Source organism: Neopelma chrysocephalum, unplaced genomic scaffold (genome assembly GCF_003984885.1).
Source record: "Neopelma chrysocephalum unplaced genomic scaffold, ASM398488v2 Primary Assembly neopelma1_23, whole genome shotgun sequence".
NCBI lineage: Eukaryota > Metazoa > Chordata > Aves > Passeriformes > Pipridae > Neopelma > Neopelma chrysocephalum.
In genome coordinates, this window is record NW_020897691.1 from 34,671,740 (window position 1) to 34,689,119 (window position 17,380).

Sequence of the window (17,380 nt, forward strand, 5' to 3'; positions counted from 1 at the left end):
CTAAAAACTGAGGAACATATGTAGCAGATGTAATACTTTGGATTTGTACAACTGTGTTATTTCGTTTCTTCCTAAGTATTGTTAAGGTTAAAAATGGTTGGACGAACAGAAGTAGTATCCAAACTTTGAAGTGTTTTCCATTCAATTCACTGTAATCTGAAAACTGTAAGATCTAAATGGACAGTTTGCTATATGCTGGGTTTAAATGATGCTTTAATAAATATATTTTTTAAAATTTACTTTAGAGTGTAGTATGTTAAAACATGCTTGTATTTCAGCAGTAATTCATAGGTAATATTTAAATAAATTTGACATTTAAATTTGGAAAAAAACCATCAGTAAGCAAATACTTTACCTCTAACTCAAATACATCCATATACCTTTATAATGTGGCTTCTGCTGTGTTGATATGAGAAGTAAATCTTTAGCAATTCAGATGAAGCATTTGTAACCAACTGCACTCATAATTTCACCTTTGGATACACTAAAGTGGATACAACTAAAGTTGATGTGTGCAAATGCTGAACATGCAATACTGTCATAAAACTGGTTTTAGATAGAAGTTCATAAGGAATCTAGTACATTATTCATTCCAGCCACAAGTTGACTCGTGCACTTGTTCTTTTAGAGCTGGAATTGTATGAGAAAGTATATGTATTCACCATAAAGGACAGCATACAGCAGTAGCTGAACCAAATGTCATTTGTTTACCAGGTTGCTCTTTTTGGCCCGGCCTGATCTTGATTGAGAACATTAAATAGTGTGATAGATGTCAGTTGTGCTGAGGTCAAATGTTGGTCAATTTAGGTTTGGTAGATAGTTGTTCTCATACTGATATGTAAGAGCTGATGTTATCCTTATACTGGCAAAGCACATGTGTTATGATACCGTTTCTAATTGCTTAGTTCTGTATGTTCTGGTAATATATTGCAATTTCCTGTAGGAATTTTGTGACTTATTGAAGTTCAATTAATTGATGCTTACATATTGAACACATTTACCTTTTACCTATCTCAGTTTTCCATTATTCAGTATCTTATTGTTAACTGGCTTGCTTCTTTATATTGTTTATCTAAGTGTAGTAAGTCATTTGAGGCTTAACCTGAAATACAAGCTAAACCTAAGCAACAGAGGAGAAATACAGCCTTATAGAGCCTTGGAAATACCAACAAAGATTTTGATACAGACTTTTGGTCCTTCTGTGTCCTGAGAAAAGGAGCAGATCTTGATTTAGATCAACATGATCTGTCAAGTGGCATCTACAGGTCAATTGTTTTTTTCACCTTCAGAGAACCATGGAATGATTCGGCTTGGAAAGGACCTTTATAGGTAATGTAGTCCAACCCCCTTGCAATGAGTAGGGACATATTCAACCTTCAGAGTTGCCAAATTTTAACTAGTCCCCTTCCCATCTCTTTTCCTCATCTGCTGTAGAGTTCTGCAGTCCCTGTTTATCAGTGTTGCATATAAATTCTTTATTAAAAGAACACCAGGGTTGCAGTCACTAAAAAGAGTGAAGATATGCCAGAAATCTTTTCCCTTGTGTGAAAGCATTAGGATGATTTTCCATAATGTGATAAAATGCCATTTTTTCCTCATTTTCCATAACAATTAGCATATGGTGCTTAGTGACTTTTTAACCAATTACTCGGCAGGTGAGGGCAATCTTTTTTATTATCCACAGTCAAAAACTTAATCCAAATAAAACATTCACATGGAGAGGGGTTTTTTCTTGTAATGTTGATGTATTTATAATATTTTTTGTGATGTTATCTGCAAGTCAGAGCTGCGGTAATGATAGTATCTTGTACACGAAGAGCTGAGATTACAAAGTGAAAATATTAGATTTTAATTTTTTAAACTTTTGTGGGGTTTTAACCTGAAAGTATTATGGTTTAAGTTTTTATAACTTTACATTGCCTAATGCTTTAATTAAGCATAGAATTATTTTGCCATTTTCTAAACCATTTTAGGTGTTTCAGTGTAATAAAGGCTCCCTCTGCCTTTTAACGTGTGACTTACTCAGCATCACAATAAAAATTCCAAGAGAAAGGTGGGAATGCTATCTACTAGAATGATGTTCATCTACCTCGATGATGAACGTTTCTGTATGCATTGGTGCCTCCTTCATTGGCATAAATTCCAAACTACTGTGACAAATGAGATATGCATTATGCAAGTAAGTCATTCAGCATGTAGTTCTGACTTATTGCAGATTCCAGGTCTTTCTTCTGTATCAGGTGAAGATGTTTTGTGAGAGAGTCACTACCAGTTGCACAAATACACTTTAATAATATATGTGAGGAGCCAAAGGCTTAACTAGTTGCACACTGTTCTGGCACTTCCTAAGATTTCTGTGAGTAGATTGGCCATGTTCTGCCCCCACCCCCACAACCCCCACTCTGCATTTCTTCATCTCTCTGTTTATCTTTTTGTTCCCCCTCTTCATGCAAAGTTTTGTCTTTTGGGTTGGTGTTTTGTTGTTGTTGTTGGGTTTGGTTTTGTTTTTTTTTTCTTTCTGCCCTTGCTGGATACCAGCAGTAGGGCTACTGAGAACCCAGAGAGAGGGAATCTATGTATTTTAATGCAGTTGTTTTGCTCTTGCTGCACACTTTATTCATGCTATTAGACAAAACCACAGAAGAAATCCCCATTGCTCAAATTTTGTTTTTATTTTTAAGGAAAAGCTTGTAGTGTATCAGTCACAAAGGACATAGATATAAGCAGCATCATGGCATTGGACACTAGGAGGAATTTCTTCACAGAAAGGGTTATTGGACATTGGAATGGGCTGCTCAGGGAGATGGTAGAGTCACCATCCCTGGAGGTATTTAAGGAAAAACTGTGTGGCACTTAGTGCTGAGGTCTAGTTGACAAGGTGGTGTTTGGTCATAGGTTAGACTTGATGATCTCAGAGGTCTTTTCCAACCTAATTGTTTCAGTGGTACTGCCTATGTATCACCGTTGTCATAGATTTGAGGAAAGGGATAACTGGTGATTGTTTTTGAGGGAGAGCTTTTGTTTTCAGCACAGAATGGTAGTCAGTAATTAGTTGTTCTGTACACAGAATTTCAGCCATTGAAAGTTTATTAGCCAGTGACATGACCTTGTAAAAATAGGAGTATCTGGACTGGATGACACTACATCTGTGACAGATACTTCTGAGTAACACTTGAAAACATTTCTTAAAGAATGCAGACGTGTCTGTAAGTACTTTGCTTTGGCAAGTGAAGCATCCAGTCTGCGAGGTCTTTACGGCCACTGTGAAGGTTATTGAGTAAATACAAGAACTACATGAAATGTTCTGTACAAGGCAAGCAGTCTTTGGATACATGCTTTCTGTAAAGTGCTCAGGTGTTTAAATTTTTTTGCTGTAGCACTGAGACAGAAAAAGATTTTGTAGTTTTAACCATGTGAAGAGGTAAGACAGTGTGTGTGTTATCAATTAATGACTGTAACAAGCCTAAGATAAGAATGCTACAAAGACTGGGCATTCTTTGCAGAAAGGCAGGCTCAAGCAGGCAAATAGCCATGAAACCCTTCAAGTGCTGCCACAAGACGCTAGACTTTACAGAAGATGAAAAGAGGGGGACGGATGCCTAATTAAAGACAAGGAAGCAAAAGAAACCAAAATAGGAAGTACAATACTTAATAGTATTGCAAAATGTGCAAAATAAAATAACAACACCAGCTGTATTACTGAAAGAGCATTCATTTACATATTTTGTAAAATATAAAGGAAGAAGGCATAAAAAGATCACATTTGAAGAGTGACGGATGCTGTGCCTGTATTTAGCATCTGTTTTCTTCAGTGGATGCTAAGGTCTTTGTTTACCTGGAGTGGGGGAGAAAAAACCCTGCTTGTTAGTACCCACAGCTGAGGGTGTGGCAGAGACCTGAGGACTATATTTGCAGTAGAAGGCAAAAAACTAAAATACAGATTTTGATATGCTGTAGATAAAGTCTAAAAAGGGCTAGTTGAATTTACTTTTGGTTTCAAGGACTTTTTTCCTCGTGTATGACTCTTACCCTCCCATGTCTTTTGACAAGCAAAGAGGCTAATATATTGACAGGCAAAATAAAAATAGAGAAATAACATTACTGTAGTGTGATTTCCACATACCATGCTCTTTTAGTGTGAAGGAAAACAATTAAAAAAAAAAAACACTGAAAAATGCTGTAATCTGAATTTTATTTTTCTAATGCTGCTGTTTTTTCTACTGTTTAAAACAGTTGTTTTTGCACTTGCACGTGCACAATATCTTTCAAATTAATCCTGAGTAACTGCTGAATATAATTATTGAACTGCTAAATTGGGAGTGAAGAAGTTAAAAATTATCTGAAGGAAAAGGGGATGGTAAGATTTTGTGTGTGTGTGTGATACGAAGTATAGAACTGCTCAGGATTTACAATTCTGTGAGGTGAATCGGGATTCAGACCACTAGCCTTCAAGAATACGGTTTCTGTAGCTCCTGTGTCGAGCTGCTCCCTCTGTAATGGCTCTCTAGAATTGAATTTGGCTGAGGATTGGTTCATGGCAAACCAAAGGCTGCTGTTACCAGCTGAAAATCATTTCCCTTGTATAGCTGGTTGAAGGATCCTGTCGTGAGAATCTTTAGGCAAAACTTTGAATAAGGATTTGAGGTGTATGCAATTTCAATTGATAGCATTTTTTTAAAAAGCTGCAATGGATTAGAGCATTCTGTCACTCTATCTGCTTGCTGTAGCTTCTCTTTTTCCCTTACTTGGAAATGTCTTGAACATTCTGCACCTTCGTGCATAACCTGTTTTGGAAAACTCATAAATAGGCATATCTTTCACTAATATGTTTTTAAGTAGGTTTGTTGCAAAGGGTAATATTGTCTCCCACATTGTTTAATTATATATTAATACAACAAATGGACAGTGTTTATAGCATTATGTCATTTAATGTAAGCTATGGTAATAGGACTAATTTATGGAAAGCTTGTGGTTAAATATATTAATGTTGCATTGAAAGGTTTTATTACTCTGGTGATTGAGGCTGTATGTTGTTTTCCATTAAGTTAATACAGGTAGGCTGGAACTTCTACTCTCAATAAAGATTTAAAGCAGAGACTTATGGCTGTAGCACCCTCCGAAGTCTCCTGGTGAAGTGAGAGATTACAAGGTAGAAGGTAGAAGTCTACTGACACTAAGACTTGCTTTATTTTGTTACCTTTTTCAAACCTTCTGGCAGAGTTTGTAGGGCTCTAGAGGTTGACATCCAGAGGATCATTTCTGTTGACCAGTGCCTGCCAGGTTAGACTTGGCAAACAGCAAAATTCCCACCCAGCTGCTTCCTTCTGCAACCTACCACCCCAGTCTGGTAATACAGGGGGATAAAATAGGAAAAACAGAAACATTAAAACAATGGGTTGAGATAACCACAAGGAAATTGCTTACCAATTACCATTGCAGGCAAAACAGACTCTATGTGGGGAGAATTAACTAATTTATTGCCAATTAAAGTTGATTCAGGTAGTGAGAAACAGCTCAAAACAGCACACCTTTCCTCCCCGCTCCCCCCAGGCTCAGCTCTGTTTCTGGACTCCAGACTCCCCAGACCACACACCCTACCCCTGCTGTGCAAGCTCCCATGGAGAGTGGCAGGGAGGTTGCAGCCAGTACATAGTGGTATCTCTCTGCCTCTCTTCCACTGCTCTGATGTGGGCTCTCCACAGGCTGCATTTCCTTCAGGAATATTCTTGTGCTCCACTGTGGCATTCTCCACAGGCTGCAGGGGGGATATCTGCTTCCATGTGGGCTCTTCCATGAGCTGCAGGGGATATCTGCTGTTCCATCTTCCTCCTCCACTTTTCTCTTACTTTGGTCTTCTCTTTCTGAAATTTGTTTTCCCAGAAGTGTCCGCAGCTTGGCTGAAGAACTCAGCTGTTCTCTGCAGTGTGTCTGTGGGGTCTGGCTGTGTCCCATATAGAGCAGCCTCCGGCCTCTTCCCACAGCAGCCCCCCCTCTGCCAACCGCTTGCCACATAAACCTTGAACACAGAGTTAGTAAGATATTAAGAACACACTTTATTTTCTGGGTCATGAGATTCTTTTCTCCTGCTATTACTGTCACATACCATGTAGTAATTTCAAAAGCTTATACAGAAATTTAAAAGGTGTCTATAGTAAGGAAGTATTTTATAAGTAAGTTGCTACTTGTCCAAAAATTATAAGCCTAGAACATACAAAAGACGGTAAGAACTTCTGTAATGAAATAAAAGGGGGGGGTGTGATAAGGAGTACTGAGTGTGGCAAATTTGCTTATGGGTAGCCTAAGAGCAGTGCTCGTATTTGTGGAGCACATCCTCTAACTTTCATTAGCTAGAGAAGTAGGCTGAAATGACATTTACCAACAAGTGGGAGATCTTAATGCAAATACAAATGCAAAGAAAAATTCCAAGAAATATTCACAGAATTAGTGCTGTTTGAAGAACAGAGGAAGAGAAAACAAACAATGTGGTGTCATTTACTCGTTAACGTAAACTAATCTGACTCATGAGAGTGTGCGCACTCTAGAGTGTGTAATTTTGGGGGGATTGCAGAAGCTTGGTGTTGTTCAGGAATTTATAAATAGCGAATGTTTCTGAAAAGTGTCTGTGAAAGATAATACTGATGAAAACACTGTTAACCTTACCACAAGGTCAGGGGTTTTTTACCTGCAGTTTAGAGTAACTAAACTTTTGGCAATGATTTATGGTGCTTTTTCTCTAACTAGCTATGTAGCTGACAGGAAAACACCTGTTGAACAAAAATGTTTCAGTTGGTTTTGTCTGACACAGGAAAAGAGACAAATTGTGGCTGAAACAATGCACACACATCACAGTATTTAAACAGGCAGTGAGCCTCATACAGAGGTGAAAGTTGAAGTTCAGTTACCAACCACCAGAACCTTTTCTTCTTTGAATATCTATTCACCATTTTCTATTTACATGTGGATTGTGTTACTTGCATCAAGAAAGACCGAAAAGATAAGTAACAGAACTTGTGTAGCAGTATCAATCTTTAATGAAATGGAGTTGGGGGAAATGGAAACCAAATGCTGTCTGACTACTCTGCTCCTACTCTTTACTACTGACTTGTTTTTTCATCCTTTACAGGATGTGGTAAAGTACACCTCATTAATTTACCTGGGACTAGTAAATACATTCTTTTCTATTCAGCTATGTTCTGGTCAGTGTGGTCAAACATACTTTGCCTCTGTTGCTTTCATGTAGTTGCTTTTCTTACTGGAATAGCAGCTTGCCTGTGTTACCAGCCTGTGAATGCCAGAAGCCCAGTATGATTGCTAGAATCTGTAGCTCGGGCCAGCTGCATTTGCCTCCTTTATGTCTTTTAGTTCATTTTAACTGGTTTCATAGTGATTTTTGACACTCATTTTAGAAATAGCTGCTGATACTGTCCAGCTGCTTACATGAGCAATCTGTCAATAGCAGAAGCAAGAATAACATTTTGTATGTGGTTCATTTTAGTGATGGGTGCTTAATAAGTGAATACCTAACCTTGCCTTGCATGTCTTAAGAAAAGAAGAAAATGTTGTTGCTATTTCTTGCAATTCACAAGTCATCATCTAGTGAAGAAGGGTTTGTACATATTTCATCCTTGCTCTTTGAGGTGCTTAGCTTCTTTGGTCTCTGTTATTTCTGGAGACTTGTACTTTAAATTATCTTCTGCATCTTTGGACTTTCCTGGTTCCAGTTGTACTGTGTAACAATAAATTTCATGGGTTATATTTCAGGGTTTTTTTGCTTGGGGATAACAGTAGGTAATAGCTGTTTCTTTCTGATAATGTACCTTTGCATCCTATAGGTTCATCAGTAGTATTACTGAGATTGTTTTCTAATATCACACCAGGAATTCCAAAAGGTCCATCCTTCTCATTTCAAGGCAGGAGGAGGTAGTTTTGTGAAGATCATCAGAATATCTTCACTGAGTTGATGTATTAAATAACCTGTTTCAATTTTTATGCTTTTTTCTTGGGGTTTGCTCGTTATTTATGTGGGAAGAAATAACAGAGCTTCTTTTACATATTAGAATAAAAATTATAGGTTAAATGTTCTCAGTAAGACACAGATAGTAGCCTTGCTTTTGAAACTTACAATTGATATTTTCCATCAACAGTAATGCCCAATGTAAAAATCAGCGTTTCAGATGTTTACATAAGTGTTACCTAAGCTATTATCTTTAAACCTTGGAGCAGTAGAAACACCCCTTCCAAGGTTCTCAGGTATCTGGACCTTGGGACCTGACATTTTTGCTAGAGAACCTGAGAGGAATTTCTCTTTTGGAAGATAATGAATTCAAGGAAGCTTGTGGACTTCTTGCTCGAATCTAGATACTGCCCAGAGATCTGATTTTCTCTTATCTTTGTTTCTCCCCATAGTTCAAGATATTACATCAATATGCACCTAGTTATACAGAGATTTTTGATTTTAAATTACAGACAGAAAACTCAGCTCTTTTCCCTCTCTAAGGATCTCTGCATCAAGGGTAAGGAACAGTCTAATTGTAATGAGTCAAAGGCCCTCGTTTTCTTTGTGGATGAGCTTTCTTTTTTTCTTTTTTTATTTTTTATCTTCGTAAGAGTAGAGGTATTACATGAACAGTTACTGACTAAAGAATTAAAAATAACTAAACCCTCCATTTGGATTCCAAGAAATGTAAGAAAAAAAAATTTTGTCCCGTTTACAGGTGTTACTGAAATGTGTTTTCTCAATCCCAGGGAAAAAATGAAAACTTTGACGCAAATATCTAATATTATATATGAAATAAAGTCTTTGTGCTCTGTTCTTGATTTTGTTTTGAGAATATCTTGCTGCTGCAAGACCTTATTTCATTATTCTTGTTTCTCTGACATCCAGTATTCTCTAGTATCCAAGACTACAGTGTGCGTAGTCCTCCCTTTCTTCTCACCCCTTGGAAAAAAAGCTGACTTGATTCAGGACTCTGGGAACAGGTTGAGAGTTTCATTTGATCACTGAAGAAGTTACATTAATGTAATATACTGCTGAAGAACTCTGCAATATTAAAAGATTAAACTCTTTATGTTTTTGAATGAGATAGCAAGAGTTGTAAGACAGAAAGACCTTCCCAGGTTTTGCTGGGAAAGGGATTTATCTTCATCAAAGCATTACATTGCTGGTGTCTGTCCATGTATGTGATTCATTTGCTTTGTGTCAGAGGGAAAGAATGGTGACAATAGTTTCATAGGCTGCGTTATCACCATAAAGGAATCGAGTTCTGTCTATTTTCAGTAGCTCGTTTCTGAGTGGTACTCGGTGATCAGAGATTTGACAAGTCCACCCCAGTGAGCAACATAGATTAAACTTAAAGCACCATCTAAACTGTGCACAAGATGTTCGTGTTGCATCTACCTAGCAGGGTAGATAAAGTACTCCTGTTACAACTTGATATTGCTCTCTGAAGCTTGTTCCTGGAGAAAGGGTGAGATTGCCTACGACATGGTACCTTTTATTGTGTGAAGAAATTACTATGAAATTGAGTTCTAATGTCTATCCCATTTATGAATTTTCATTTTTAGAATTGTTTTTCCAACAGGATTGTTGGTTTTCTCATCTCTGTAGGCATTACAGTTCACAGTTTGTTTCTCAAATATTTTTGAATCTAGGTGGTTCAAAAGTTACTTGAAAATATCTATTATCTTTTTAAGATGGTGGTGTCACGTCTTTTTCTTTCTAATGATTTTGCTTTACTGTTGCCAGTAAAGGAAGGAAATCCCTTATAACTGCCTAGCCTTTTCTGCATCCTGTAGTGACACCCTTGATGTGTCACTTCTGCTAATACTGTCCATTTTTAAATAGTCCTGCCACTTAACAAAACTACACTTAAAGTACTTCTAATGGATGGCAAATGTATAAAAGCCCTTTGTCTTCCATCTTATGCATTTTTTTATTAATCCCCAGCCAGAATTTTCCTAAAATCTTGGGCTTTTGCCATGCTTTTAAGTGCTGCTGCATTCTCTATTTTAACACACCCTACCCCACCCCCATTGTATTTTACAATGGCCTGGGAGAAATGGATCACAGTTCAGCAATTAAAATAACAGTTTTAGGGACAGCTTCAACAATACTGGTTGTTCATTTACATGGAGGATTGCATTCCATGTTGTTGTTCCCCATGGCTCTGCTTAGTTTCTTATAATGGAATCAGCTTGTTCTGTAGCAGAAATAACACAGCAAAATATATCTGCATGTAGACCAGCATTTAACTGTTTTCTGAAGTCATATTTATCTAGATTTAGTTTTTGTTTTCTAAATATTAAAGGAGATGATGTCTATTCAAAATGTTTCCAGTATTAAGTTCAGCTTGCAAGGGTTCCGTAGTCAGTTCCTAAATTAAGAATTACAGGATAGGAGCTAAGTAAATGGCTTTGAGTGTCATTTATGAGTATTTTGAGTGTCATTACAGTATCACAACTGTAGGGCATGTTCTCATTCATTATTAGAAATAGTAGAGTAGTCAGAATGGATTCACTCAAGGTAAATCATGCTTGACCAACCTGATTGCCTTCTGTGATCCACATGCTTTGTTCAGACATGAGATAAGTCTTTTGGAAGAGATAAATGGAGGCAATGTCTGCAGGAGCTCTCCCCTTGATGAAATATGAGCCAGCAGGTAGTCATGTCTGTGTGGAATTCCATCTAGAACAGATGGATTTCCATCTTCTCCTTGAATGTATATACAGATTTCCATGTGCTAGCTGCGATGACTCCTGAAGTGCTCCATGTCTGTCTTGTTTGCAGACTTTGTTCCTGAACTGGAGAATACAGTAAGTTCCCTTATAAGTAATTTTCACATTTTTCTTTTGTACAGAAATTCGTCCAATTTGATCCCAGTGGAAAGAAGTTTTTAAAGGTTAAAATCAAAGTCAATGTTTTCAAATTATGAAATAGCACTTCTCTGAGGACACTTGAAAAATAATACTTGGGTTCTCTAGCTTACTGTACTGTGAAATTAGGTGTTCATAAGTTTGGGCAAGAGGCTGGACAGGATGAGTTTCAGAGGTCTGTTCCAATCTCAACCATTCTGTGATTCTGTGTAGATTGCATCTCAGTTTTATCTGTACCAAATCATCATGTGTCGCTGAGCATTTTGGAGGTCAGAAGACATCAGAAGACATCCTGTATCTTACTAAGTAATTGTTGAGCATCTTTGCATTCCTTTGTTGTACTGGTTCTAGTTCTCTTCTGATAATATTGAAGTTTTCTGTCTTAGGGTTGCTACAGATTTTTCTTGTAATATTATAAATGATAGAGTAACTCAAGAATTATGCTTGGTATGTGCTCCTAATAGTAATATATATGGCAATCATCTTCCAGAAAAGTACCAGACTGTCTTTCTTAATCTCTCTCTCATGGGTTTCAAGTCTGCGAAATGCTATATTTTAGTACTTCAGTAATATTTATGCCACTTGCTTTTCTAAGTATGTGTTTGGGGGGTGGGCTCACTTTCTATAATGTGTGAAATATTGCATTTATATTATTTTTGAAGTATTGATTCATTATTATTATACCTATTCATCTATATTGACATTTCATTTGCAGTGTCTTCTTTTCAGAGAAAATAGCCAGTTTCCTAGTGGAGTATCTTGTAATATCTCAAGGTTTTGTGTATTCCTTTTTATTCTACATTACAGCAGCATTTTTTGTGTTCCTTCATTTACTGCTTCATTCAGTGCCTTACAAAGACTCATGATTAAGCTTCAGCTTTACTTCTACATTTCCGTACGTTTACTTAGCAGTTCCCTTGAATGGAATGCTTGATCTGTGACCTGCGGATAAATCAGGCAGTGCAGACCTCATTCTTCTAGAGAGTGTAGGCCAGAGAAACTGTTGGGTCAGCAGCCTCGTCCTGGCTGCTAACCTGTAATCACCACTAGCCCACCACATTTAATGTGCACATTATGTTCATTTGTTAATAGAGACATCATGTGTGCCATTTGTGTACAGAATGATTTTGATGAACATGCACAATTGGTCCATGATGAGGCCACAGAAAAAACATTTTAGTGGCCTGTCCCATCAGTCACCCAGTGTTGTATCTGGAAATTCTGAGGAGAGCAGTCATATGCAGAATCGGCTGTCCAGCACCATTTCCAATGATTCTACAGATGTAAAGAACCTGATGAATAGATAAAAAATAACATCTGCTGGTCACTGTAAGTGGGCACTGTAGCAGTCGATGCTGTTCTAGTGGTACAAATTTGCTTCTCTATATCCCTGAAAAGAAGCAGGAATTTAAGAGTAACATAGCTAAAGCATAAAACTCATTAACCTTTTCCCAAGCCAAGTTTTTAATTTATGTAAATTGGTGGGTCTTTGTGGCCTGAAATCCTCAGTGGGTAGATCTGTTTTCTCCTTGTGGCTCTATTGGAAAGAATTCACTAGAATTTGTAATGGTTTAGTGCAAACCATGGTTGCTGTTACTGGAGTCTGTCCTCAAACTCAATACCATGACATCTGGTGCACTTTGATGCTTTTACTTAAATGATGAAAATTAATGACTGTTCTTAATACTAGCAGAGTACGACTTGTAGTAATGTGGGTGTAAGTAAAAATAGCAGTATAACCAAAAATCGTGGTAAATAAGTCAATATTATCAAGGATCAAAGTAAGTAGCTGTGTAAACCCATGTAACTTGACAGCTGCTGGCCTCATAGTAGTCTTAGATCAGCAGTAACTTGTTTGCTTTCTTGGCAGAATCAAAAATGAAGAGCAGCTCAGTGTATATGTTCTGTATGATTTCCCTGGAGTTAAGTGGTAATTTGACTCTTTACTCAATTTTAAGCTATAGTGTGTTTTTCATGGGTTTTTTGCACAAAAAGGGGAGTGCAGGGGAAGAGGACAGAAGGAAATAGAAGGAAACATTCTTTGTATGTGTTCTTTTTTTTTTAATTCAATGATAAAATTATATTTTCAGTTCAGCAGGAACTGTTAAATAGCTGCTTAACTTGAAAGGAACCTTAATTTAGGTATAGTAAATTTAGGCTGTCTCACTGTTCTTTTTATTCTGGTGCTTTGCAATTTTGTGTTCTGGGGGGACATAGATTAATTATAACTCAGAATACTTGGGCAACCATTAAAGGTATTTTCTAAAGTATCAAAAAGAGCAGGAGTTTATAGCTATTAGTGCAAAAAGAAGTGTAAGTGCATAACTGATTCTGACTGACAAGCCATAGGTAGAAAACACCTGAATTTATGAAATTCACGGGGGGGATAGACCTCTATTATTTGCCAGGAATTCATGGTCTGTAGCTCTAATATCAGATTTAGTTTGGGGTGAGTTGGTTTGTTCACTTGTTTTTTAAAAGATTCAGTGGGCATTCAGACAAATTATATATATGAATGAGTTTTAATTTCTCCCTGAATCTGATCCTGGGATACATTAAAAAAACCCCACCACAACCAACAACCCACTCCCCTTCCAACTGAGCAACAAAAATACAAAAACCCACCAACCTCAAACCCTTCCCAAAAACAAACAAACCAACCAAACTGGAATAGAGAAACTGTAGAACTTTAAACAACTATTAATTTTCTGTTAATTATATTTGGATGGTGGAAGCCTTTATTTCAAAATCCACCTTAAGTACAACCAGGAGTAAACGCTCAGATTTGTTAGTGACTTGGTACAGAAAATAAATGGTTTGGTACGACTCCACAAATCAGTCTTCTTGCAGTTCACATGCTACTAATAAATTACTTTTTCCACCTCAGGGGGGCAGAAGTTTCTTGGAATATAAAGCTTTTACTGTCCTTTATTTTTTTCCATTAAAAAAAGACCCCAAACAAACCTTTAATTCATAGTGTCTCTGTCTTTAGTTTCCCCTTTTTCTTAGTGTATTATTATTTGAAAAACATGATACATAAATAAGAATTTTCTTTTCCTGAGATACTTTAAAGGCATGAACAGAATTCCTAGATGATGACCTCAACATTATGAATGCTTATATAGATTGTATTTCAACACTGATGAAGAGGCTTGATGGAGTTGACTTGCAAGAAGAATAAAATTCACTGTTAAAATGGACTTGTGGTACCATCCTTTGAGCATTTTTTTCACTTCTAGACATTATTTGAGGAGCAATAAATCTAATCCCCAGTTAAAAAAAAAGGCTATGCTGTTACTGGTATTTGGAGGCATGCTTTTCACAGGTGTAAAAGGTTTGCAGGCAGTCCTGAGACTGAAGCTCTGTTCTACCTGCGCTTTAATGGATCTAGAGCTGTCTTTACTGGGTGGCCACTGGTGCACTGATGTGGGTATGAATGAGTATAACTACTTCAGTCAAGGTCCACCTGCTGAGCAATAATCTTGGTTTGAAAGAGTGGACTTCTGGAAGTCTTTTCGTTGGTCTTGTGGACCAATGAAGTTGTGCTGCCTCTTTTTAACGTTTATCTCCGGGCTGATGAAAACACAGCCTGTTTTGTTGTTCTCGTGCAGGGAATTCATCCAAACAATGCAAAATGATGCGTGCTGCCTATCATTGTGGTGATGGGCTAATCAGCAACATGTGCTTATAGTATTTTTCTGTGAAAGTTTTTCACTGGCCGGTGAAAAGTCATGAATGATCTTTGGGACTGAAAAGGTGGTCAGCAGGATCTCATGTTTGTTTCAGCAGTGAATGCATGCTCTGTTGTATTGTGCTAAGAGAACAGAGAACATGCATTGCAGTTGAGACTAGCCCTCCCCTCACCCCTCCAATAAAAAAAAGATGTGGCAGGTTTGGGAGATCCCAGTCTGCATCACTGTACTGCCTTGTCTGAATGAGGAGCTCAGGCTGTGGTCTGGCACAAAGGTTTTTGTGGTGTGTTCTTTCATTCTGCTGTTACTGCAGACTTGTGGAAGCTAATGCTGAGAACTAAGTGCGGTGTTAGAAGTCTAGAGATCTACATAATACAGCAGAGACCTCTCAGGGATCCACAGATTTTAGAAGTTGAAAATCACCCGTTTTTTTCCACATCTCAACTTACGCCTTATTAACTATAATATTAAATGGCCTTGTAGGTGACTCTGGACGTTCTTTTTAATTTCTTAGAGGTTGTGTGCTGATCCCAGTGAGGAATGGGAAGAGCTTTGTTACTGAAAAATTTTCAAAAGGCTGAGAAACCATTAACCATCCGACACAGACTCAGTATGCAAAATTATTCTTAGGAATGTGTTGTGTTATGACTACAAAAAAAGTAAGTAGTAGTGAATTCTGCTATTACACAGGTGTAATCCTGTGTATGCCATGTAACCACATCTGTTCTGTGTTGTTTTTGTCAGTTAATCAAATGTGAGAACTGTTCTACATTGATACCTTTTGTTTGAAATATGCTACATTTGTTTCATAAATTTGGTGACTCCTTAAAAGAAGAAAAAGATGTAGTCATTAGAAAATTAATGTTTACCCTTTTATTTTCAGGTCAGAAGACTTGTCTCCACTTACATGGTATCTTTCCTTACCTCTATATACCATATGATGGTTTTGGACAGCATCCAGAATACCATCTTCGTCAAGTGGCATTCAGCATTGACAGAGCGCTTAATGTGGCTTTAGGCAATCCATCTTCTACTGTTCAGCATGTTTTCAAAGTGTCATTAGTATCTGGAATGTAAGTATGACCTGTTAGGATTTTTGGTTATTTGTTTTGAAATGTTTTGCAGTTGTACTACATTGAAACACTTACTTTGCACTTGGGTGACTGCAGTGCCACTCCTTTTTCTTTCCCCTCATGTATGTCTTCATACAGGCCTGTACAACTTTAAGTAACTTTTCTCACTTGCTTTGACTTTAACATAGTCAACAGGTTTTCCCAAAAAAACCTGCTTGACACAACCTTTTTTACCTAAATTTGTATCCTAGTGTCTATAATTTTTCCAAATCTGTTGTTTTTAGCTCTGCTATTGCACTAGTACTTTCTAGCCACAGTTTTCTACCTTTCTGGATTATTCTAGGTTCTCCAAGACCAGGCATGCCTTGCAGGAGACTGACTCTAGGTCTCCTTTTTTTTTTAATCTAAAATGGCCCCCACAGTTCAGGTCATGTTTATGCATCTGATTCTTCCAGCAGTACTGGCCATGCATGAAGTGGAGGCTCTTAAACATTCATTTCTTTATCTACAAGGCTGACTGTTGTGTTTTATGTGGTGTAGTTTCTGCTGCTGCTGGAACTACATGCTATTATTGACCTTTAACATTTTAAGGATTCTCTTAGTTAATTTTTATGTATCTTGCATAATCAAGGGCTGAAAAAATATGTCAAATCATAACAAATAATAGGAAACTGTCCTGGAGGAACACAAGTAGTCTATATATGCATGCAATTTTTCATCTTCAAAGCAGTGTAAATGCTAATTTTCACTACTGTGCAGCACTATCTTTTACTTATTTTTTTTCTTGCACTTCTGAAATGTATTTTTTCTAATTGTTAAGAGTTGGAAGATAATATTTCTGGTCCCAGCCAGTTTTAGTGGCTTCTAGATATTGCTAGTAAAGTGGCTGCAATAACATGTTTTTATTTTCAATCAGAACTTTCCAATATTTTTACAGTAACAGTTAAGGTAACCCCCCCAAATTCCTTAATTTTGTTCTTTTTGTGGGAACTATGTAAATTGTAGTATAGCTGTTCATCTCAACAGTGAAAGCTGGGCAGAGTAAACTGTTGAAGAAAATATTTACTTGAATCAGTGAGAAAATAACAGGTAGAAAGTAGGAGAACCTGCCTGTTTTTCACCTCCCTTGTCTTAGAGCTTCAAAACAGCCATTACTGAAAGTCAGATGCTCATTGCCTCAAAGCAGCATAGGAAAGAGTGTTTCAGTTATTTTGCTTGCTTGTGTAAGAGCCTAACTGAAATACATCTTCATCTTTACCTGGGTAGATAGACATGTTTATGTAGCGACACAGATCTGTTCTCACCTGAGACAGATTCTGCTCAGAGATATAGTATCTCTGTGGTAAGAAGCCTATCTTGGAGATCTTCTGCATTAGCAGAAAGATTTGTTTTGTGTTAAAAGTGTTTGTTAAACCTCTGTAAGTTTAATATAAATTTTTGTTGCATTAATTTCCAAACATAGTGGAGGTCCAAGAAAAAAAAAAAAAGGCAAAATATTCTGTCCTTGTCTGTTGTGAAGTTAAGTAAGGTGTTCATAGCTAACCTTGAAAGTGTTGTAAATTTTGTCCTCCTTGCTGCCATGTCAATGTGAGGATGAGCCATTATAGTTTAATGTATATAACTTGTCATTGGGTTTATACTATCTCTATAAGAGAGAGAATGAATCATATACAAGATATGATCTCCTTTTCAGCTTAGCAGCTTTAAATTTGTTGTTTCAATGTAGCTCAGTTTTAACATCAG

General features: G+C 37.2%; 1 protein-coding gene across 2 annotated transcripts in view; it reads left to right on the top strand.

Annotated features, from left to right (window-relative positions):
• The window catches only part of REV3L (REV3 like, DNA directed polymerase zeta catalytic subunit), a 131,514-nt gene that overhangs the window by 35,737 nt on the left and 78,397 nt on the right, over nt 1-17,380 (top strand). For both annotated transcript variants that reach the window (XM_027692926.1, XM_027692916.1), the window contains exon 2: nt 15,448-15,637. In XM_027692926.1, the coding sequence (XP_027548727.1) occupies nt 15,448-15,637 (190 nt within the window). The remainder of the gene's footprint in view (nt 1-15,447; nt 15,638-17,380) is intronic.